General features: G+C 37.0%; 2 protein-coding genes across 2 annotated transcripts; one reads left to right on the forward strand and one right to left on the reverse strand.

Annotated features, from left to right (window-relative positions):
* Positions 1-748: 748 nt before the first annotated feature.
* LOC116108028 (formin-like protein 13) lies at positions 749-3,799 on the reverse strand. The gene is made up of 2 exons (XM_031394310.1): positions 3,543-3,799; positions 749-941 (listed from the first exon to the last, which is right to left on the reverse strand). Exons 1-2 carry the CDS (start codon positions 3,797-3,799, stop codon positions 749-751), a joined length of 450 nt encoding a protein of 149 aa, XP_031250170.1.
* Positions 3,800-12,775: 8,976 nt separating this feature from the next.
* On the forward strand, positions 12,776-22,014 carry LOC116108010 (elongation factor-like GTPase 1). The gene is given in 3 exon segments (XM_031394296.1): positions 12,776-12,799; positions 18,700-20,758; positions 20,761-22,014. Coding segments are annotated over 3 exon segments (3,108 nt in total). The 3' UTR covers positions 21,786-22,014.
* Positions 22,015-22,523: the final 509 nt, after the last annotated feature.

Consider the following 22,523-nt stretch of genomic DNA (forward strand, 5'->3'; position numbering starts at 1 on the left):
TTTGGATGATTGAGGAAGACATTAATATTCATTCGATTGGTGTAATGAAATTGTTTAATTTGATCACTCAATTCATTTGTACTATTAAAACATGAATTATAAAATAAGAAATCAAAATATAACATCAATATAGTCATAATGTTAGGACCAACTAAATTTATTACTATAAGGAAGTTATAACTTAACGGAGGTGTAATCACAAAAATTATTGTTTTGATTAAAAAATTATTGCTATGATTTCTCATTTTATAATTCATGTTTTAGTAGTGTGAGGATTTCGATTCATGTTTTTGTAGTATTAGGATTTCAATTCATTATTTTAGTAGTATTATGATAGTACGAAATTGTATATCAAATANACTGTATTGGTGTGGTCAAACGAACTCAGCAGGTCCACAATCATTTTTCATTATAGCTCAAGTTCTAAAGATTCTAACCCACTAGAAAATGCACTATCATATGAAACATTGATGAACTATCACATTTTACAAGATAATCTCATGATCCAGGTTTTTCAGCAATACTTTGGCAATTTAGTCTTTAGTCAAAGCATGATCTTGACAATCACTTAAAATCTAGTTGAGAATTGACAAATTGATTTAAAAATATTCACTAAGTATCACATTGAAGGTAAAAGAGATTGTTTTTCAGATCATTAAATGTAGTAAGAGTTAAAATGAACAAAGTTAAATCATACAAGAAAATCAGAATACTGCTGATACAAGCTCTACCAGTACCATATCATGCACTATGCTCCTATAGAAGGATATGGTGGTGGTGGCGGCGGCGGCGGTGATGGAGCTCGTCTGTTGTGAACCGGGGAATTGGGTTTAGGAGATGGTGGGGGTCTTCTAGGTTTCTTCTTGGACACTACTTTCAACTTGTAAGAAATATCATAATGGGACACAGCTGAAACAGCTTCAGAAGCCATAACCATATAACTAATGTGTGAAACTAACAACAAATGAATCAAGATGAAAGAAAGCAAGTGGGAATTAGCATCCATTGCTTCATCGATAAAACTGGATTAAAGATCTGGCCTTTTATAAATGACTAATCTGGAGAGAGGAGAGTTGGTTCAGGAAGCTGCATTGAAAGTTCTCAAAATCGACTTTCCCAGGAAAGACAAAAGGGCCCAAAAAGTCAAATTATAGTTAAAAATAGTTGCTTGTCTTTACTCTAAATCAAATATCAACTTGTTCAGAAACAGGGGTTTGATAATGAAAACTTGCAAACAAAAAAGTATCTGGGTACAGCTAATATTTCACAAAATTCAGGTTTTAAGCCACTCTTGGAGAAAAAAAAATATTATAAGTAGAGTAGAATTATGAGGCGTCCCGGATTCTCGAATCGTTTACCTTGGAGTTAAGGTATATTATGCTGGTGAAGTAAACAGAAATTATAGCCGTTTCATAAAATATTCTATATTCTATCACATATAGTTAGGCATCTCTGACTCTGACCAAGTTCTGAATATTCTAAGCCACTGTTTAAGGCGCAGTCAACTTAGTGCATTAAAAATATCACACAATGCAGGTTCCTATCAATAGCGTCCAGGTGCAGAGAAATTGACCAATTGATGAAAATAATTTCATCCAAATATCACATTGAAAGAGAGAGATAAGAGATTGCTTGAGATTTATTCATATAACTTACGAATAAGAGTTAGAGTGCAACCATATTCAATACACCCATGATATGCAACAACGAGGCAAAATATTGATGATACAACTTCTACCATTTATTCAAAAGAACAAACACTTCTACCATATTTTCAATAAAGGGTTATTAGCAAATTAAGATGAACCGGCACAAGTACTAGCACTGATCAAGGTGGCAGTGGTGGCATCCATGGTGGTGGTGGTGGTGGTGATGGTAGTAATGGTGATGGAGGAGGGCTTTTGAATTTAGTAGGAGTACTGAGCATAGGTGGAGGCGGCGAAGGCGCTTTGGATCTCTTGGAAACTATCTTCAATTTATAAGGAAAATCATGGGAAGACAAAGAAGATTCTCCAATAGCCATGGCCGTGTAAGAAATATGTGAAAGTAGCAGGCCATTGATCAAGATGAAAGCAAGTAAGTGATTAGCATCCATTTGGTTGTTCCTATATCTGGCCAAGGTGTGGCCTGCTATTTATAGAACCAGGAGGTGGCTATATATTATAGTTGTGCCCACAATATTCCCAAGACTTTTCAACCAAAATTTGTCAAAATTGTTGGGGTTCCTTTAATGATGGCCAACCTAATCTTGACTATTTGCCAAAACAAATTCCAAGAAGCTGACCAGTTGATGGCACCTAGTCCAGGAAAAATTACATCAAGAGAAAGTAGGGAGGACCATAGTTTTAGCAATTACTACCATCCAAGCATGAATCACGAGTCTAATAATTTGTTAACTCAAGAGAAACTTGAGTTATAAATCTAGAGCAGAGATGAAATGAAGGGGCTTGTTCAGTGGGAGGAGTCTGTTTCTTTGTTTTTGATATTTTTCGTTGGTTTTAATTGCTTTGTGTGGGTTGGTTCGATTGTGCTCATCTTGTTCACATTCTTGGTATTAAGATTGCATAACAAGAGGAGAGTGGACTTTTGATTTTATATAGCCTCTTGCCTAGTTAGCCTTTTGATAGAGTCTTTTAGATTACTTGTTTCTTTTGCATCTAACCCAGGACATGTCCTAAGATAGGTTGGTCGAGTTTTTATGGCTTTTGTATATTCTTTCTTTTCTTCTAATGAAATTTAATTAAAAAAAAAAAAAACAATAACTCATGTATATGATTTGGCAGCCATTGCACAAGGCTTATTGCTAAAAACACCAATAGTTAGCTAGCCATAGTCTTTTATATGTGAGGATGATTCGTAAATCCCGAGGCCAATAAATACCTAATGTACCCAAAATTTACGACTTGTCAAGCATATATAGTTCTAATAAAAAGATTGTCAAGACATCTAAGGATTTTTTTTTTTTTTTCAACAAAAACCAAATAATTCATACAATAAACATAAAATTGAGATCATCATCACCATATACAAGGAAACTTTTAGATCATAAGAAACAGATAAATGAAGCATAAGCATTAGAACCATATATAAGGCAATTTACGCAGAGAAAGATAATCATCTTTCTATTTTTTCCCCCCTTAATTTAATAGTAAAATTAAGAAAATGTTTATTGACTTGGTGATCTTTTGCAGTTTCGAAAAAAGCTGCTATACTTCAAATTACTTCATATGACCATTGGCTAAGCATGTAGGTTGAAGAATGATTTAACAAATTTCATACTGGATGAAAAGTTACTCGAACATCGATCCTTAACCATAAAGTTTCTTGGGTATATTAATAAATATATTTCTGGAGAAGATTGAAGATTTTTCATGACAGTACTCGTTAATTCTTTCAAACTACAAAGAAAATAACAGAGAAAAGACCCATTTAAACAGAGTACGTACTCGAGTAAGCATAATAACGGGACACAAACACTGGAACCATGGCATAAGTAGTTGGCATACTAAGATGGTAGTCGTGGTGGATGTACTGCTTATAACATGGGCGGGTCAGGTGGTGACCACTGCGGAGGAGGAGGACTCTGATGAAGAGGAACATTCCCCACAGGCGGCGGGGGCCGTGATGTAATAGGCCTTCGGACTCTACTAGGCACCACTTTCAACCTACCAAAAACAACGTGATGAGAAGGTGTTGTATCCAAAGAAACAGTTTGAGTGGCCTTCACAATGAAAGTTGTATGTGAAAGTAGCAGTCCATGGATGAAGAAGAAAGTGAACAAATATGAAACATCATTCATTGTTAGTGCTTGTTGTAATTTCGTACCAAGTTCTGCTCTTTTTATATCATGTGTGAGTGGTTTTATAACCATATTACCAAACTTGTCAAACAAATATGTCACTAGTTACTTGTTGGTTGTCAATTTATTAGACTCTTGGTCTTGAGAGGAAGCTTCATAGGGAGACTTTGACTTTGGTCTTCGAGAATTAGATAGGTTCAATCCTTTTAGTTAATTTGTTTCATTCAAAGTTTCATTTCAAATGTATTTGCGAGTGTAGTTAACGTCTTCAATTAAGCACTTGGAACTGTTCTTTTGTAATATAATTGCAATAATATTACCAACAGAAAGTTGCTAATTGAATCCTTGATATGCTAAAAACTAAAATCACACATTAAGATGATGTGGGCGGAGGTGGTAGCACTATTCTGGTGGTTGCGAAGTCGACGGTAGTGGTGTAGGTGGTCGACGAGGAGAGATTTTGAAGTAAATACGACCACCAGGCATAGGCGATGGTGGTGGAGGTGTAATAGAAAATTTCCTAGACACGACCTTTAAATTGTAGGGGAAATCATAATCAGAAGAATCAGAAACAGCTCCGGAGGCATTTGCGATGTTAATATGTGAAAGTAGCAAGCTCTAGATCATGAAGATGAAACTGAGGAAACATGGATTGACGTCCATGGTTTGCTTCAGCATTGATTTACATGGGGACCTTTGTATGCAAATCGCCTTTTATATGTAACTGGCCCAGACTTTGGCTCAATAAAAAATGTCATAGTTGGGTGCCACTAACACGAAGTTAAAGGAGCGATCGAAGGTCCAGATTATGAAGAGAGTCTACGTAAGATTTCTAAGTTGTTTTTTAATTTTCTTTAAAAACAAAAAAAACAAAAAACTTGGAAAATGCTAACAAAACATCATAATTAAATAAAAATATTTAAACTGCTATTTCATTAGTTATATTAAAAGGTTTTATTTCATATATCTCATTATTAATCGATTAATATATATAAAATCTATCACAATTATTAAAAAATGTTATTCTTCCTCTTGAATTATTAATAAACTCAAAGGGAGATGATTAAATCTGTTAATATATATATATGGGTCCATTATGAGAGAAAGATGGATTTAACAGAACAAGTAGCATGAGTTTTGCAGGCTTCAAATAACTGTAGTATGCGGATTTCAGAACACATTAAACAACCATACATTGTATTTGCTAAGTTAGTGCACCCCTAACTTAGTGTAATTTTCATTATTAACTAAATTGAAACATCATACAGTTAATTAAGGCAAAATAATTGCAAATTATACAAATACACTTGAACCATAGTGTACTTTACCATATCAACCATTGCTTTATTCAGATTATATATATATTGGCGATGTTAGAAGTAATGCTTGGCAAAGTTGGTGTCAGTGCGGAGGATTATTCGGCTTCGGTGATGGTGGTGACCATATTGGTATCCCCCTTCGAGGCTCCACCTCAAGAACTGGTAGCTCCCTTTCGGGTTCCATGAGCAATTTGCGAAAAAGAACTGGTAGTTCTCTTTCTGGCTCTTTCAACTTGCGAGAATGAAGTGGTAGCTCCATTTGGGGTTCCACCTTCAAGGAAGAAACAGTTTGAGTGGCCTGCGAAAGTAGCAGTCCATTGATGAAGAAGGAAGTGATCAGAAAATATAAAATGGAAATCATTGGGAAATTAAGCTTCTTGTGACACTGTTGATAGCTTCTATCTATGCTCTTTAAATATGCGTTATGATACACAGCAAGGGCCGTTAAACCGCCTCACATAAGCCAACTAAAACCATTAAATTAGGCGCGAAATGGCACTATTCTAAGGGCCATTACTAAGACACATGTTAACTGCATTTAATAGTAACCAATATTATCTAATTTAAGATGTTATAAGTTGTTTTTTTTCCTTTAAATAGACATTGGTTAATAACCAATGATAAAATAGGGATAAGTTATTAATTTTTTTAAATAATAATGTAATATAAACATATGTATAAATTAAGGTGACATTGCATCAATAATTCACATCATACACTTTAAGAACTCCTTTTTGAGACTTTGAATGAATCCAAACTTATTAAATAATTGTAAATTCACTCATTTCATCTCCAGGCCCACTTCCACTATGCTTCATAAATTTTGAACCTACAATCCTTCTCCTATACCTACCCCAAATGATGCTTTGGCTTCAATTTGATGATTTAGTTGATTATCTAATGTTTTAATTAGCTCATGTTTGTCATGATTATTGAGATTTCTTTCTCAAATTCTTATAATTAATATATACTTTTGCACCAGCTTTCTTAGGGTGTTTTTATGATTTATGTTTGTTTAAAGAATTGATCTTTATTGAAAAAAAAAAAAAAGATATAAGATTCTCTTAAATTCTTATTAAAAATTTGATCAAGGATAAAAATAATTTATGTTTTCAACTAAATTAAATCTTGTAAATTAAATTTTATCTTTTAATGCACTTTTAATACTTTACCGAGCATATTTAACAAGTATCATTGGAGCATAGTTAACATAAATATCATATAATATATTTATATATTTTACAGAGGATAAAAAGCGATGGTCTAACACCACGGGATGATTTGATGATAAAAGAGCAAAGGATCAGAATCTAAGTTTATATAGTCTCCCGAGTTTGAGTCCCTACAGCTCCTAATAAGGATTGCCATTTGAACTTTTTCCCGACCACATGGTCCTAGTGGAATAGATGAGGGCACCCCCATTATTTTAAAAAAAAAAAAAAGAAAATGGTCTACCTTGCATAAACCGATCGACTTTCTGCTGAATGAACTAGCATGTATAGTACTTCACACAAAGGTTAAAGCCACTAAACTTGTATAATTAATTAACTTGCAAAATTTCGTTCACGGTAAAATATAAATCGTACAAGAAGAAAGAGAACAACGGCCATTTCATCATAGCCAAGATGCTACCGACTGTCAAAGGCTATGATAACAGGCAGATAAACACTTGAGTCGTCATGTATATATAGTTTCTCTCAATATATAGGCAGAGTAAGTTTATAATACTGACGGTGGCGGTGCCGTTGCTGGTGGCGGAGGTGGTGGGTTTGGCTTATTAATAGGTGGCTTGGGCGTAATTCTAACACCGGGCCGAGAGGGTGGCGGGGTTGATGCAATTACCACCTTCAAATTACGAAAAGGCACATGAGAAGATACAGCATCCAACGATGAGCCAGCAGATGCAATTTCAGTGGCCTTCGCCGTGTAAATAGAGTGTGAAAGTATAATTCCATGGATCAAGAAGAAAGTGAGCGAATAAGAAATGGCCTTCATTGGTAAAGGTGGCCTGTTTTAAAATAATAGATGCTATAGATTTTACCTATGTTTTTAGAGACTCCAGCTAGCATGAATATATATTTGAGATACTTTTAACAGGTAAGAAGTTCGTCAAAATTGAGACGCCCATTTGTCAAATTGATACGCCCATTTGCCAAATTGTTTTGTCTTTGATCTCTTTAAGAGGAAGCTTCATATATATATATAGAACCTGTATGTGTAACATTTGATTACGAAGAGTATGAACACGAAGAAAAATATGTAATATATAACATCAAAAGTGGAGCCAGATTATTTGGAAAAAGTTAGAAAATATGAAATGGAATTCATTAATGTTAACACCTGCTGTAAAATATTAGTCCTCAGAGTCGGCGAATGCTTTATATTAATAGTATAGTCCTCAGAATTGTCAAACAAATACACCTTAATTACTTGGTTGTCAAATTAGTCTTCGAGGAAGTTTCATGAAGACACTAATATTTATGGTCTTTGACTTAAGGGCTGATAGTTCAGTCCCAACTGGGTCAGAATCACTTACCTTTTCAATTTAACAAAGGGAGAACGACCTTTTCCCACCCAAGCTTTGACACTTTTCCACCCATCACTTTCCCATCCTTTGTTAGATTTTGTTATGTTTTTCATTAATATTTTATTAAAATAGTAAAAATACCCTTAAATATTTTACTTTATAAATTTTTTATTATTTTTTAATTAGCCAAAAAATCAAATATTAAAAATTCAAAAAAAAAAAAATAGTTAATCCCACCTAAAAAGTTATGAGTAATGCTATAAAATTGTTTAAAGCTAATGGCTTCGTTTGGTTCAAAATTTGGGGGTTTTGGGAAAAGTTTTTTAAAAAAGTTAAATTGGGCGAGTATTACGAGGTAGGATTTATAAATTTAAAATACCCCCTATGTTTGTTTTTTTACAAAATACCCCCTATAATAAAACATTAAAAGTTAACAAAAACACCCCTAACCCACCCTCAAATACCCCCAGCCGGCCACCACCACCGGAGGTGGCTGGAGTCATCTTATCGGCGCATGACCGGTTGGATCTTGCCGGTCATACGCCGCTATGACCTTTTCTAGCCAGATCCACGGTGGATCTGGCCGGCAACGGCCAGATCTAGCCGTATTTGCTCTCAACGACGACCAACAAACGGTCGTCGTTGATGGTCAACGACGACCGTTTGTTGGCCTTCGTGACCGACTGTTACGACCAAAGATCTGGCCTTTTCCAGCCAAATCCACTATGGATCTGGCCGGAAAAGGCTAGATCGAAGCACTACCGGTCAGATTCAGCCGGTAGTGCGCCATCCTACTAGATTCCGGCCATTTTCTAGCAGTAGTGGCCGGAATCTGGTAAATGTGGATTGTTGAGGTGTTTTTGTAATTTTTTAAAAAATATTTAGGGGTATTTAATTAAATTAACAAATTTAGAGGGTTTAAAAAAATTGAATAATATTGAAAGTAGTATTCCCAAAAATGAGAGTTTTTGGGTATTTTATTGTTTAACTTTTTTGGGAATACTAAGAGTAGTATTTCCAATTTTGAACCAAACGAAGGCTGATAGTTCAGTCCCAACTGGGTCAGAATCATTGACCTTTTCAATTTAACAAAGGGAGAACGACCTTTTCCCACCCAAGCTTTGACGACACTTTCCCACCCATCAAGTTTTAAAATGATACTTTCTCACCTTTTGTTAGGTTTTGTTATGTTTTCCGTTAATATTTTATTAAAAAAGCAAAAATACCCTTAAATATTTTACTTTATAAATTTTTTATTATTTTTTAGTTAGCCAAAATGTCAAATATTAAAAATTAAAAAAAAAAAAAAAAAAAAGTTAATCCCACCTAAAAAGTTAGGAGTAATGCTATAAAATTGTTTAAAGTTAATAATCTTAATATTTATTTATAATGTCATCAATATCTCATCACTATTATTTATAATTTTTTCATTTTTACTAATTAACATAAAAAATCAATATTCCTAATTAATTAAATAAACAAAGAAAAAATGTATCTTTATACTTGAACTAATGAATAATCGAATAAAGACTTTGAATTAACTAAATTTTAATTTATAAAAAACTAATTAAGAAATAAAATATTTAACGGTATTTTCATCTTTTTAATTAAATATTAACAGAAAACACTAACAGAATCCAACAAAGGGTGGGAAAATATCATTTTAAAACTTAAGGGGTGAAAAAGTGTCGTTTCATCAAACCTTGGTGGGAAAAGGTCGCTCTCCCTTTAACAAAAGATAACGTGGTTGAAGAGGAGGATTGTTGAAGGAATTATGACCATCACTCAATAGGTTCTAAATTAATTATCATTTATTATATGTTTGAATATTGCTTCATGAGATTGACTTACAGCTAGCCTTGAGATTAATTATCAGAATTGTCTAACAAATACGCGTTAATATTGGTGGTTGTCAAACTGTTGGTAGTCTGTGGAGGAAATTTCTTGAAGACAGTACTCTAACAAGGTCTTTGAGATCAGTTTAAATTCGTCTTGATATTTCGTAATTCTTTCTTTCAATATTTGTGTGCTTGTATATATTTCTTTTTTCCACAGTTTCAGATATATTTTGGATTAATGAATTCAATACTTCGGTGCTTGTATAGAATAATAAGTCCATATTTCAATCGATATTTATTTCAACGGATATGATGAGATGAAGATGTTCACTTTAATTTGTTAATAAGATGAAAAATCATCCAATGATATACAATATGAGTAAACAGCTTTTTCCCCCCCAAGGTTTGTATGAATGACACTTTTTCACCCAAAAAGTTTCAAAATACCACTTTCCCACCCAACATTTATATCCCGCTAATACCCAAAATATATTTCACTTTCTTAGTCGGTATTTGACGAGTTACCAGAAACCAAGGTAATAAGGCTTTTGTAGAGTGGATGTTGGCGTGGATAAATGGTGGTGATCGATTGAGTATTCGCTACCAGAATAAATCAGAAATCAGCTAAGAACATAAAACCTTAGTTTTGTGGTGACCGAAAATCGGTAGAAATCAAGTGCCGGAGTGAAAGGGTTTTTGTAGAGAGGAGACTTAAGGTTTAAATGGCAGTGAATGAGAGAATTTTGGCCATCAGAATCGGCTTTGGGTAGTAACAGAATATTAATTTTGGGTGAAAAAGTGGTATTTTGAAACTTTTTTGATAAGAAAGGTCATTAGGGCAAACCTTGGTGGGAAAAAGTTGTTTACTCTATACAATATATAACAAAGGTAATGGATGTCGTAACAAATCAACCATTCATGATACAAGCAATTGAGAGCTGGATTAATAATGGTAAATAAACAGTTGAATCATAGCGTCTGATCTGACAAATTAAGAAGATGGTCGTGGAGGACTGGGTTTTCTATGGTTAGGAGAAACATTCGGCCTTGGGGGTGGTGGCGATCGTCGTGGATCCTCCTTCAACGGCACCACTTCCTTCAACTTACGATAATGAACATGAGAATGAATTGCATCAAAAGAAGCATAAACAATTTCAGTGGCCTTCGCCATGGGATTTGTAGTTTGTGAAACCAGTAACCCATGGATCAAGAAAAAGGTGAGCAAATACGAAATAGCATTCATATTTTAATTAATCAAGCTGCTTCTTCTTGTTGTAATGTTGCACTCGGTTCTACGGTTACATGCTCTATTTATAAAGTGATGGTGCCTGGATATACTGCTTTAAATTAAAATAATATTTTATCAAGTAATTAAGAATTTGTCAAACAAATATACGTGTCCTCAAATTGTACGTTGTCCTCTTCTATAAAGTCTAATGGGGCTTCACATTCACACATTATTAATATAATTTATTTAATTGACCACTATTACATGTTGAAATAAAACTTGACTTAACCCTAAGGTTGGCATGACGATTTAGGAGTTTTGTTTCATTCCTTAAGTGTTTGGATTCAAATTTTGGAGCCACTTACCATAATAACATTATGGTTTACCTGATCCTTTAGATTAAGTGCACGTAAGCATATCTAGCCACCCTGGTTATCCAAAAAAAAAAAAAAAAAAATTGACCTTATTTCTAATGAGGTTTTTGATTGACCCTTTCAATATTTCGGAGCTCATTTAAAACCCCACTGATTCTCTAAACCATTTAAACACAACCTGCCTCCAATCCAGCTGGTAATAATGTATTAATGTGATGTAATTTGAAGAAAATGAAGAAATCAATTTGAAATTTTATAGATATAATTTTTCTAATTTCTAATTAAGGCAACTATTAATCAACAATTTTTTCTAATAAGATACGTAATGTATAACATAAAAAGTGGAGTCAGATTATTTGGAAAAAGTTAGAAAATATGAAATGGAATTCATTAATGTTGACACCTGCTGTAAAATAATAGGTGCTAATATTAAGACTAGTATAGTCCTCAGAATTGTCAAACAAATACACCTTAATTACTTGGTTGTCATATTAGTCTTCAAGGAAGTTTCACGGAGGCACTAATATTTATGGTCTTTGACTGAAGGATTGATTGTTCGTTCAGTCTCAACTGGGTCAGAATCACTTACCATTTCAAACAAATACGCGTTAATATTGGTGGTTGTCAAACTATTGGTAGTCTGTGGAGGAAATTTCTTAGAGACAGTCTTCTAACAAGGTCTTTGAGGTTAAATTGTCTTGATATTTCGTAATTCTTTCTTTCAATACTTGTGTACTTGTATAGAATAATAAGTCCATATTTCAATCTATATTTATTTCAATGGATATGAGATAAAAATGTTCACTTTAATTTGTTAATATGATGAAAAATCATCCAATGATATACAATATGAGTAAACGACTTTTTCCCACCCAGGGTTTGCCTTAATGCCCTTTTTTCATCCAAAAAGTTTCAAAATACCACATTCTCATCCAACGTTTATATTCCGTTAATGCCAAAAATACACTTCACTTTCTCAGTGAGCATTCGATGAGTTACTAGGAACCAGGGTAAAAGGGTTTTTGTAGAGTGGATGCCGATGGATTGAATGGTAGTGACTGATTAAATATTCATTACCGGAATCAGCCAAAAATCAATTAAGAACATAAAACCTTAGCTTTGCAGTGACGATAGTTGACGAGAAATCAGGTGTCAAAGTGAGAAGGGTTTTGTAAAGAGGCGACTGAAGGTTTAAATGGTGGTGACGAAGAGAATTTTTGCCGCCGGAATCGGCTTTGAATAATAACGAAATATTAAGTTTGGGTGAGAAAGTGATATTTTAAAACTTTTTTTTTTGGGGGAGGGAATGTCATTGGGGCAAACCTTAGGTGGGAAAAAGTCGTTTACTGTATACAATAAATATTAAAGGTAATGGATGTCGTAACAAATCAACCATTCATGATATAAGCAATTAAGAGCTGAATTAATAATGGTAAATACATAGTTGAATCATAGCGTCTGATCAGACAAATTAAGAAGATGGTGGTGGTTGCGGTGGAGGACTGGGTTGTTTATGCTGAGGAGAAACATTCGGCCTTGCGGATGGTGGCGGTCGTCGTGGATCCTCCTTCAAAGGCACCATTTCCTTCAACTTACGATAATGAACATGAGAATGAATTGCATCAAAAGAAGCATAAACAATTTCAGTGGCCTTCGCCATGGGATTTGTAGTTGGTGAAACTAGTAACCCATGGATCAAGAAAAAGGTGAGCAAATACGAAATAGCATTCATATTTTAATTAATCAAGCTGCTTCTTCTTGGTGTAATGTTGCACTAGGTTCTACGATTACAAGCTCTATTTATAATGTGATGGTGCCTAGATATACTGCTCTAAATTAAAATAATATTGTTGATGCTCGATTTTGACACCAACTAAACGCACGTATGAAATGCTGAGTTGACTCAGAAGACACACGCGAATGGGGGTATGAGAATGGATAAGAGATGGAGAACAATGTTTAAAGTGGTTCGGATGCTTAAACAAGCGATTCCTACGTCTACTGATATTGTATTAATATGCTGAGGTCAGGTCGCGTTCAACGAATTAATTTACAAGTGATTACAAAGAGAAAATAAGTATGCTATTCTAGAGAGAATTTTGCTAATCTCACAAACCGGAGAGGAGCCCTCTATTTATAGTGGGATGAATTGCGGTAATAATTACTAAATCTGGGAATAGGTCAGATTGCCGTCCAAATCCTTCCTTGCGTCCCGTTATTCACCTACTCGATTGATTTCCTCGACTCGCGCAGAGATTTGGACACGTGGAACGCCTCCAGCCTTTCACTAGCCTAGCACACACCTGCTGCATTGGCAGGAGCATGCCTCTTGTGTCAGCGTGCGACGTGGCTGCGTCTGAATGGCTGCTAGACTTACCTAAGCTTTGACCACTTGCACTGACAAGGCTCTGCGTCAGCCCTACTTTTCCAGGCATAACAGAAGTCCCCTAGTTTTTAAGGTTTGAGAAGCGAACCTTGGAAACTACATATTATGCCTTGATTAGATGGGTTTGAAGATACTGGTTGACTCGACTTGGATGCAAAGAGGTCGAAGAGACATTTTCATACAGGCGACCTGAAATGGCCTTTACTTTAAGGGTCAGCGACCTGTATTAGACCATATCCAGTGCCACGACAATGACCTTGATCTTTATTCGAGGTTCACGACCTGATTGCACTTTGCGGAATTTTTTGCTTAAGGCAAGAGATCGTGTTGTTTCGCGACTAATATACATCCTAGTTAGAGAGTCACGTCGCTTTGCAATTGACGTGAGACAAGATCGAAGAGTCACGTCGCTTCGCGATGAGACATGAGCCGAAGAGTATTGTACATAACGACCTCTTCAGATGTTATCTGTTGCACTTTTGCAGCAGATACATTTAATGAAACACCTTTTGCTCTAACAGACGTGTCTTGTGTGCAATAAGTGTCAGCTATGCGTATTAAATGCAAGCCATACTGAAACGATATTCTCTATCAGAGCATTAAATGCGGATGTGAGTGCATTTAATGTGGATGAGGGAAAACGTGCCGTCGCTTGAGTGTTTCAACGGAAAAGAACGACAATTTGGTTTCTCAAAGCATGACAGTCACTCTTCTTCGCTGATCCGTGACATGTGGTTGCGATCAATGGTGGGATGTGTTTTTCGCCCAAATGTCGTTTGACTTCGAGAAACCAAAGCGCCATTTCCTTCACTATAAAACCCCAAGTTCACTTCAGGCAATGTCACAATATTCTTCTCAGAGAGAGCAAGAGATTTTCGTGAGCCTTGGTCCTTTGCCTGTCAGATTGGCGCACGCTTGATATCCAGAGCAAAAGGCCTAATCTTCTCATTTCAAGAGGTAAAGATGATCCTTTTGCCATTTTTATTATTTTTTTTTTGTTTTCAATAGTTGTCGTGTCGTGCGATGATAGTCTGTCGGAAGTTGATCAGAGCTGAAATATTCTCTTTAGGATTGAACCATTGATGGTGGCTCTAAAAGTATCCTGTTAGGGTTTTTCTAGGGTTTAAAGGAGGAAGTGTTTTCTTTTTCCTCCACGTCATCGTATGAAACTGTGTACAAAGACTGAGTGATTCCCTGCATGTCGCTTTTCTTTTCAGACCGCAGAAGAATGGACTCCCCAACAACCAGGACTGAGGAGGGTCCCCCTCAAGAGATCCTGTCAATAATTACTGCCGATGAGATCCAGAAGGTGGTAGACCAATATGTTTTCAGCGTGGAGGTCTTCCGAGATAGGACATACACAGCTCGGAGTCCACCACGAGGAATGGCTGCGATCTCCGAGAATATATTCAAGAGTGGAGGGTTGATCCCCTTCAACCCTTTTGTCAGGTCGGTCCTCGATCATTTCGGGATCGCACCACTACAGCTCACACCAAACGTGTACATGATAGCCGTGGCCATGTACATCGTGTGCGGCGAGAACGAATTGGGCGAGCTAACCGCTGTAGAGCTCGGTTGCTCATACATTCTGAAAAAGAGTAAGGACAAGGATTCTTACTATCTTTCCAAGCGACCTACCATTGAACCGGGAATACACAGTTACCCGAGCAACGTAGGGGCATACGAGACAAAATTCTTTTTCTTTCGTCATGATGGCATTTGCCATTTTCAGGAGCCAAGTAGGTTCTCCTTTCTTTTGGGTTTGCGAACTTTCTTTCGTTCTTTGTTGACGAGCTCTTTGTTTCTTTATAGTTAACAAAACGACTAAGTTAGAGCTCATAGGGGATTTGGACAAGATCGCTACCTTCAGCTTTCTACCAGAAGAGAGTCGCGACGCAAGATTGCTTGTGACAACCGTAAATTTACGGAAGTATGGTTTCTTCAACTTAGAAGTGACCCTAGAGACCACATCGAGTAAGCCTCTCAATCTTAATCTTTTTGATTTCACGTGCAGTGAATTGTTTTACTAACAATGTTCGTATGCAGCGACCATGCCTCCCAAGGTGCCTAGGTCACCATGACCAAGACAATTTTCTTTCCCCCGGATGGGTGCCACTGGACCAGCTGGAGCAGCTCCTAGCAGTCCCCCCATTGAAGGGACATTGGCGGGTGCTCCGGCCCGACCTGCAGAAGCTCCCCAGCCTTCAGTTGCTCGCCCGAAGTAGAAAACCACGGCTCAAAGGCCGAAAAAGAGGAGGCAAATTCGGACCAAGGAGTCGAAGTCAGAACCGGAGGATCTGAGCGTTCAACCTGAGAGGTCGCAGCCTTACTAAGCGTTCCGCTCGGGAGGGCCACCTAGGGGCAAGACCGACATCTCCATTGCTCCTAGGGGTCCACAGACAAGACAACAAATGGCCGCAATCCCCGGGAGGAAGTCAGGCAAGGAGCCAGCGGAGGGAACACTACCTACCACGGGCTAGACACCCCCGTGATGGAGTCAATGGGTTAGCTACCAGACCATCTGCAGCCGGTAGTCTTTGCTTTGCTGGAATGCGAGCTTGCGGAGGCTTTTGAGCAGTTCGTGGCCTCTATTACTATGGACATGATGACCACGTCCTTCCAGCACCTGAGCAAGGTAAACGACCTACCCTCGACGAGGACTTATATTTTCTTTTGTAATATAAAAAGACTAACTTTATTCTCTTTGCTATGTAGGCCCTGCTTTCCATTCACCTGTCCCTATAGAAGGTCCAGCTAAGGGCTGTTGAGGTACTGGTCGAGATAAGGGAAGAGAATGCATGGTTCAAGCAAGAACTAGAGGCCTCACGAACAGATAGAGACTTGTCCATTGTTCAGGTGGATCAGCATTTGTCCGAAAGGGATGCTGCACTTCGCGCGGTGGACTTTCAAAAGAACGAGCTGGAGAAGCGCAACGAGGAGGTGAAGGAGCTTTAAAGGACCGTGGCCAGACTCACCAGGGAGGCTGGCAAGAAAGACCAAGTGCTGGAAACAATCTCCGAGCGGGCCTTACGAGCAGACAGGGAAATGGGCGAGCTGTGGGAGACTACTGAGAAGCAGTGATCAGCGCTTGAGGCTGAGCTCCACTTCACTCAAGGTCGCGTCACTTCGCCAACTGCAAAGATGCAGTAGCAGGAGGCGGAGATCTAGAGTAGGTCTGTAGAATGGATGATTCAATCCATTATTGCCCTTCGGCCGAAGAACCTTGAGATGGATCTGTCCAACCTCCCTGATGAGTATCGGGATGCCTTTGCTGCCATGGGGCAAGCGAAGAACGAGGAAGCGAACTAGGGACCTGGCCTGGAAGAAGAGCATCCAGGGTACGTCCCCGAGGAGCTTGCACTCGAACAGGCAGTCGGCGACCAGCCTGGGGATGTTGAGATCGCCCCTCTAGGACTTGGGGACGAGGATTGATGATGCGCTTTTGTAGTCTTTTCCCTTCTTGCCCATGTACTTCCCTTTTTATTATAAATAAGACATCGCTTTTTACAATCTTTCATGAGTACTTACAATTTTCATATTTTCTGTTACATATGAACTCTTATTCTAACTGTTTACAATAACGTTGGTACAAGTTTATGCAAACAAAATTGTACATATGCAAAAAACGATTACAAAAGAACAGAATTATACACTTGCTACTTACAAAGATTAAGAAAAGTAAAATCTTTACAAGGAAAAATGAGTTCAGAATTACTAATAATATGGTTAGAGATGTTCAGCATTTCAAACTCGCGGTACTTCAGAATCATTGAGCCTTTTGTAGAGTGTTCAATGGACTCCCAAGATTATGACTTACCTGGTCCTTTAAGTTTGTAGAGTGTTCAATGGACTCCCAAGATTAATTGAAGTGCACGCAAGCGTGTTCGGACACCCCAGTTATTCAAAAAAAAAAAAAAAAAAGTGACCTTATTTCGAATGAGGATTTTGATTGACTCTTTCAATATTTTATAGCTCATTTAAAACCCCACTAATTCTCTAAACCATTTAAACACAACCTGCCTCTAATCCAGTTGGTAATAATGTATCAATGTGATGTAATTTGAAGAAAATGAAGAAATCAATTTGAAATTTTATATATATAAATTAAAATAGGTAAATATTTGAGTTTAAGCATCTGGGTTTCCCAGTTTCTAGATTTAATAATTTAAATTGTTTTTTCATTGTCTTCAAATTTCACACATAAATTAGTGAATTGGTGGTAAATTGTGCTCAAATGGCTTAGACAAATATTATCGTCCAAGATTATTGAAAGGATCAAATGTGAAATCTAATAAGAAATGACATCAATTTTTATCTCTACCCTAAAAATCTTTGAATCCGTGAATTCAAACTGAAAAGGTTATTTTCGCCAATTCAAATTGAAGAAAACAGATTTATTTGGTTGGGCTATAAGATGGGATTTAGGCCCAACACTGTTAATATGATTGACATAGTTGACTTATAAAAGTCTTTTTTATCACTGATGCCATAGGTATTAAAAAAAAAAAAAAAAAAAATTGTACAAAGTGAAGTGATAGGAAATGAAAGATAGAGTGAATACAAAAGTTTAAAAGTTTTGCTTTTGTATCTACTGTTTCATTCATTTCTTACTACATCACTTTGTTAAAAAATCTTCGTAAGATTTTTGTATACCTCTAGTATTATTATATTTTTATACTCTTATCTTTGAAAAATGTCTCGTCACTGTTATATTGCTCATTAAAAATAAAATAAAATTTTAAAAGATAAAATAAAATAAAAAACAAAAACAATTTATTATTTATTATTTATTTTGTAAAAATGGATAAATTAAATATTTTATCTAGTTGTTTAATTTCTAATTTTAATTTGATAATTTATAATTTTTATTATTTATTTTGTAAAAAGAATAATTTCATTTTTTTTAATTACATCTTCACCTTTATATAAAATCAAATCTTTACCTTAAGTAACTGTTTATTGCTCCTAATTGAATAATTTATAACTTTTACCTCCTATTGGTAGTATGGAAAGTTTATACCCTAATTGATAATATCCCTTTCAAAATGTATTATATGGTTTTTTCATATTGTTGGATGGGTGCTCAATTCAAGGTCTTTTTTTTTTTAATCACCCTTAAGTTCGGCGGGGACGGTTAGCCGGTGACTGGTTGTGAAAGGCGTGCCAGTGAAAGGGGGCGGTTAGATTTTTTCTTTTTGTGCTAAAATGGGTGAGTCTGATACCCGAACCTCCGAAACATATGCATATTAGCACATGTAGACCATGGTAAAACAACACTTGCTGACCATCTAATTGCCGCCACTGGTGGTGGTTTACTCCACCCAAAATTAGCCGGTAAACTTAGGTTTATGGATTATCTTGATGAGGAACAAAGGCGTGCCATTACAATGAAGAGCTCTTCCATTGCTCTTCATTATAAACACTATTCAATTAACTTGATTGACTCCCCTGGTCATATGGACTTCTGTAGTGAAGTCTAGACCGCTGCCCGTTTGAGTGATGGTGTCTTGGTTTTGGTTGATGCTGTTGAGGGTGTTCACATTCAGACTCATGCTGTCTTGCGTCAGTCTTGGATTGAGAAGTTGATGCCATGTTTAGTGCTTAATAAGATTGATAGGTTGATTTGTGAGTTGAGGTTGAGTCCAATGGAAGCTTATAATAGGCTGTTGAGAATTGTTCATGAGGTTAATGGGATTATGAGTGCGTATAAGTCAGAAAAATATTTGTCTGATGTGGATTCTATACTCGGGGGGCCTTCCGAGAAGCTGGGTGATGAGAATCTTGAGTTTATAGAGGATGATGAGGAAGATACATTTCAACCCCAGAAGGGGAATGTAGTATTTGTTTGTGCATTGGATGGATGGGGTTTTACAATTTGTGAGTTTGCTGAATTTTATTCTACAAAGCTTGGAGCTAGTACCGCTGCATTGCAGAAGGCTTTGTGGGGTCCTCGGTATTTCAATCCAAAGACGAAGATGATTATGGAGAAGAAGGGGATAGGTACAGGGAGTAAAGTGCGGCCTATGGTTGTACAGTTTGTGCTTGAGCCGTTGTGGCAAGTTTACCAGGCTACTTTAGAGCCAGATGGGGATAAAGCAGTCCTTGAGAAAGTGATTAAATCGTTTAATTTGTCTATACCACCTCGTGAGCTTCAGAGCAAGGATCCAAAAACTGTGCTTCAATCAGTTATGAGCCATTGGCTTCCATTGTCATATGCAGTCTTGTCAATGGTAGTGAAGTGTGTGCCAGACCCAGTTTCTGCTCAATCTTTTCGTATTTCACGTTTGCTTCCAAATAGAGAGATTTTAGATTATGATGTTGATAAAAATGTTCTTACGGAGGCAGATCTTGTGAGGAAGTCAGTTTAGGCCTGTGATTCAAGCCCTGAAGCGCCATGTGTTGCTTTTGTTTCCAAGATGTTTGCTGTCCGAATAAAAATGCTGCCTCAACGAGGTTCAAATGCGGAGATTTTGGATAATTATTCTGAGAAAGGCGGAAATGGTGAATCAGATTAGTGCTTCCTTGCATTTGCTAGGATCTTTAGTGGAGTTCTTTATTCAAGGCAAAGGGTTTTTTTGCTTTCAGCTTTATATGATCCATTAAAGGGGGAGTCAGTGCAGAAGCATATACAAGAAGCGGAGTTGCAGTCCTTATATCGAATGATGGGTCAAGGCTTGAAACTAGTGGCCTCTGCCAAGGCAGGGAATGTTGTGGCTATCCGAGGCCTTGGTCAGCATATATTGAAGAGTGCAACTCTTTCGTCTACAAGAAACTGTTGGCCTTTCTCAAGTATGGTATATGAGGTCTCACCAACTTTAAAAGTTGAAGTTGAGCCAACTGATCCAGCAGATATGGGTGCTTTAATGAAACGATTGTGGCTTTTGAATCGTGCAGATCCATTTGTAGAGGTTGCTGTTTCATTTAGAGGGGAAAATGTGCTTGCTGTTGCAGGAGAGGTTCACCTAGAAAGATACTTAAAGGATTTGAAGGAGAGGTTTGCTAAGGTAAGCTTGGAAGTCTTTCCACCTCTTGTGTCCTATAAAGAGACCACTGAGGGTGAGGGTGAGGGTGAGGGTGAATCATGTAATCCATTAGAGAATCTGAAATTATTAAGTGGGAGCTCTGATTATGTTGAGAAGATGATTCCAAATGGCAGATATGTTGTTAGAGTGCAAGTCATCAAACTTCCTCTTAATGTGATTAAGGTGCTTGATGATTGTGCTGATTTGCTTGGTGGTATTATTGGAGGGCAAAACATCAAAAGCTTGGAAACCCAGAGATCAAGCATGATGAGGAAGATAATCCAATTGAAGCTTTCAAACGGCACATAATGGATGCATTGGGGAATCATATTTCCTCTAGGAATGAGATTGACAAGGAGCGAGTGGAGAAATATAAAGCAAAGTGGCAAAAGTTTCTTAGAAGGATTTGGGCACTTGGTCCAAGGCATGTTGGTCCTAACATCCTCTTCACACCAGATTATAAAAGAAAGAATACTGATTGCTCTGTTCTTATAAGAGGTTCTGCTCATGTGTCTGAGAGATTAGGCTTTGTGGATAATGCTAATGATATCAATAATGATGCCGATTCAGCTGCTGGGACATTGTTGGAAGTTACTCAAGCTTCATCATTGTGCCAAGAAGTACAGAGTCTTCAGAGCAGCATAGTTTCTGGATTTCAGCTGGCTTCTGCAGCTGGCCCCTTATGTGATGAACCAATGTGGGGATTGGCATTTGTTGTTGAGGCTTACATCTCTCCCTTGGCAGGGCAAGCTGATGAGCCTGAATCTTTACAACAATCTGAGCAGTATGGCATCTTCTCTGGGCAGGTTATGACAGCTGTTAAAGATGCCTGTAGAGCAGCTGTGTTGCAGAAGAAACCCCGGCTTGTTGAGGCTATGTATTTTTGTGAGTCGAACACCCCAACTGAATATTTGGGTCCTATGTCTGCTGTGCTTGCTCAAAGGCGAGCCAGACTCTTGAAGGAGGAAATGCAGGAAGGGTCTCCACTTTTCACTATTCATGCTTATTTGCCGGTCTCTGAAAGTTTTGGTTTCCCTGATGAGCTTAGGAGATGGACTTTAGGAGCTGCAAGTGCCCTTCTTGTCCTTAGTCATTGGGAAGCACTCCCAGAGGATCCTTTCTTTGTGCCCAAAACAGAAGAGGAAATTGAAGAGTTTGGAGATGGTTCTAGTGTGCTGCCCAATACAGCAAGAAAACTCATTGATGCTGTGAGGCGACGGAAGGGCCTCCCTGTGGAAGAAAAAGTAGTGCAGCATGCAACAAAGCAGAGGACCTTGGGTCGTAATGTTTAGTAATTAACCCAGTTTAACTAAACCCAATTGAGCTTTATAAGAATTTGATGATAGAATTAACATCAGTTTTGTAGTGAAGGGGTTATAGTGTATAAAAAAATATGTTCTCAGTTTGATTGATTTTCAGATTTTTTTTTTTCTTTTGCCCTTTTCCAATTCCATTCAATATGCATCCAGCTCTTCAATATTGCTGCTTTCGCGAGATTAAGCTCTGTACTTGTAATATTGTATTTGTTGTTTAAATGAGTAATTGAGGTTTAATATTGTACTTGCTATACCTATTAATCTTGTTATGGATTGTAAAAGAGTATATTTTATGCATTGGAACTTCACATGCTGAGAAATGAGTGTATAACTTACTAAAATCCTAGTAAATTCGTGCTGCAGAGGCTACAATAATCTCTCTTAATCTCACAGAACTTGGAAGTTTTGTTTAATTAATTAATTATTGAAGACACCTTTTTATTTGTTTTAGATGCACAATAACACCGTTTCTGTAAAAAGTTTTTAGCCTTTTACATGTTATTTTAGAGATAAAGAACAGAAACAAATCGTTTGTCATTGTAGAATCAAACACTTATATATGAGCATTGTGGTAACTCTTGGTGCAAAATAGCTTCTCTTAATATTGTTAATATTGTTGTGTGTTAAGTGAGTTCAAGAAGCTGATTAATTTAACGGTTAAGTACAGTTCATTAAAAATTTTATCAAAGATTCAACCCAATCTTAAGATGAAAC

This window comes from Pistacia vera, unplaced genomic scaffold (genome assembly GCF_008641045.1).
Source record: "Pistacia vera cultivar Batoury unplaced genomic scaffold, PisVer_v2 Contig551, whole genome shotgun sequence".
NCBI lineage: Eukaryota > Viridiplantae > Streptophyta > Magnoliopsida > Sapindales > Anacardiaceae > Pistacia > Pistacia vera.

Coding starts and splice junctions, on each gene's coding strand:
- LOC116108028 (XM_031394310.1), bottom strand. CDS start 3,799: ATGAATGATGTTTCATATTTGTTCACTTTCTTCTTCATCCATGGACTG. Junction 942..3,542: donor TCACCACCTGACCCGCCCAT/GTTATAAGCAGT, acceptor TTCACACATTAG/TTATATGGTTATGGCTTCTG.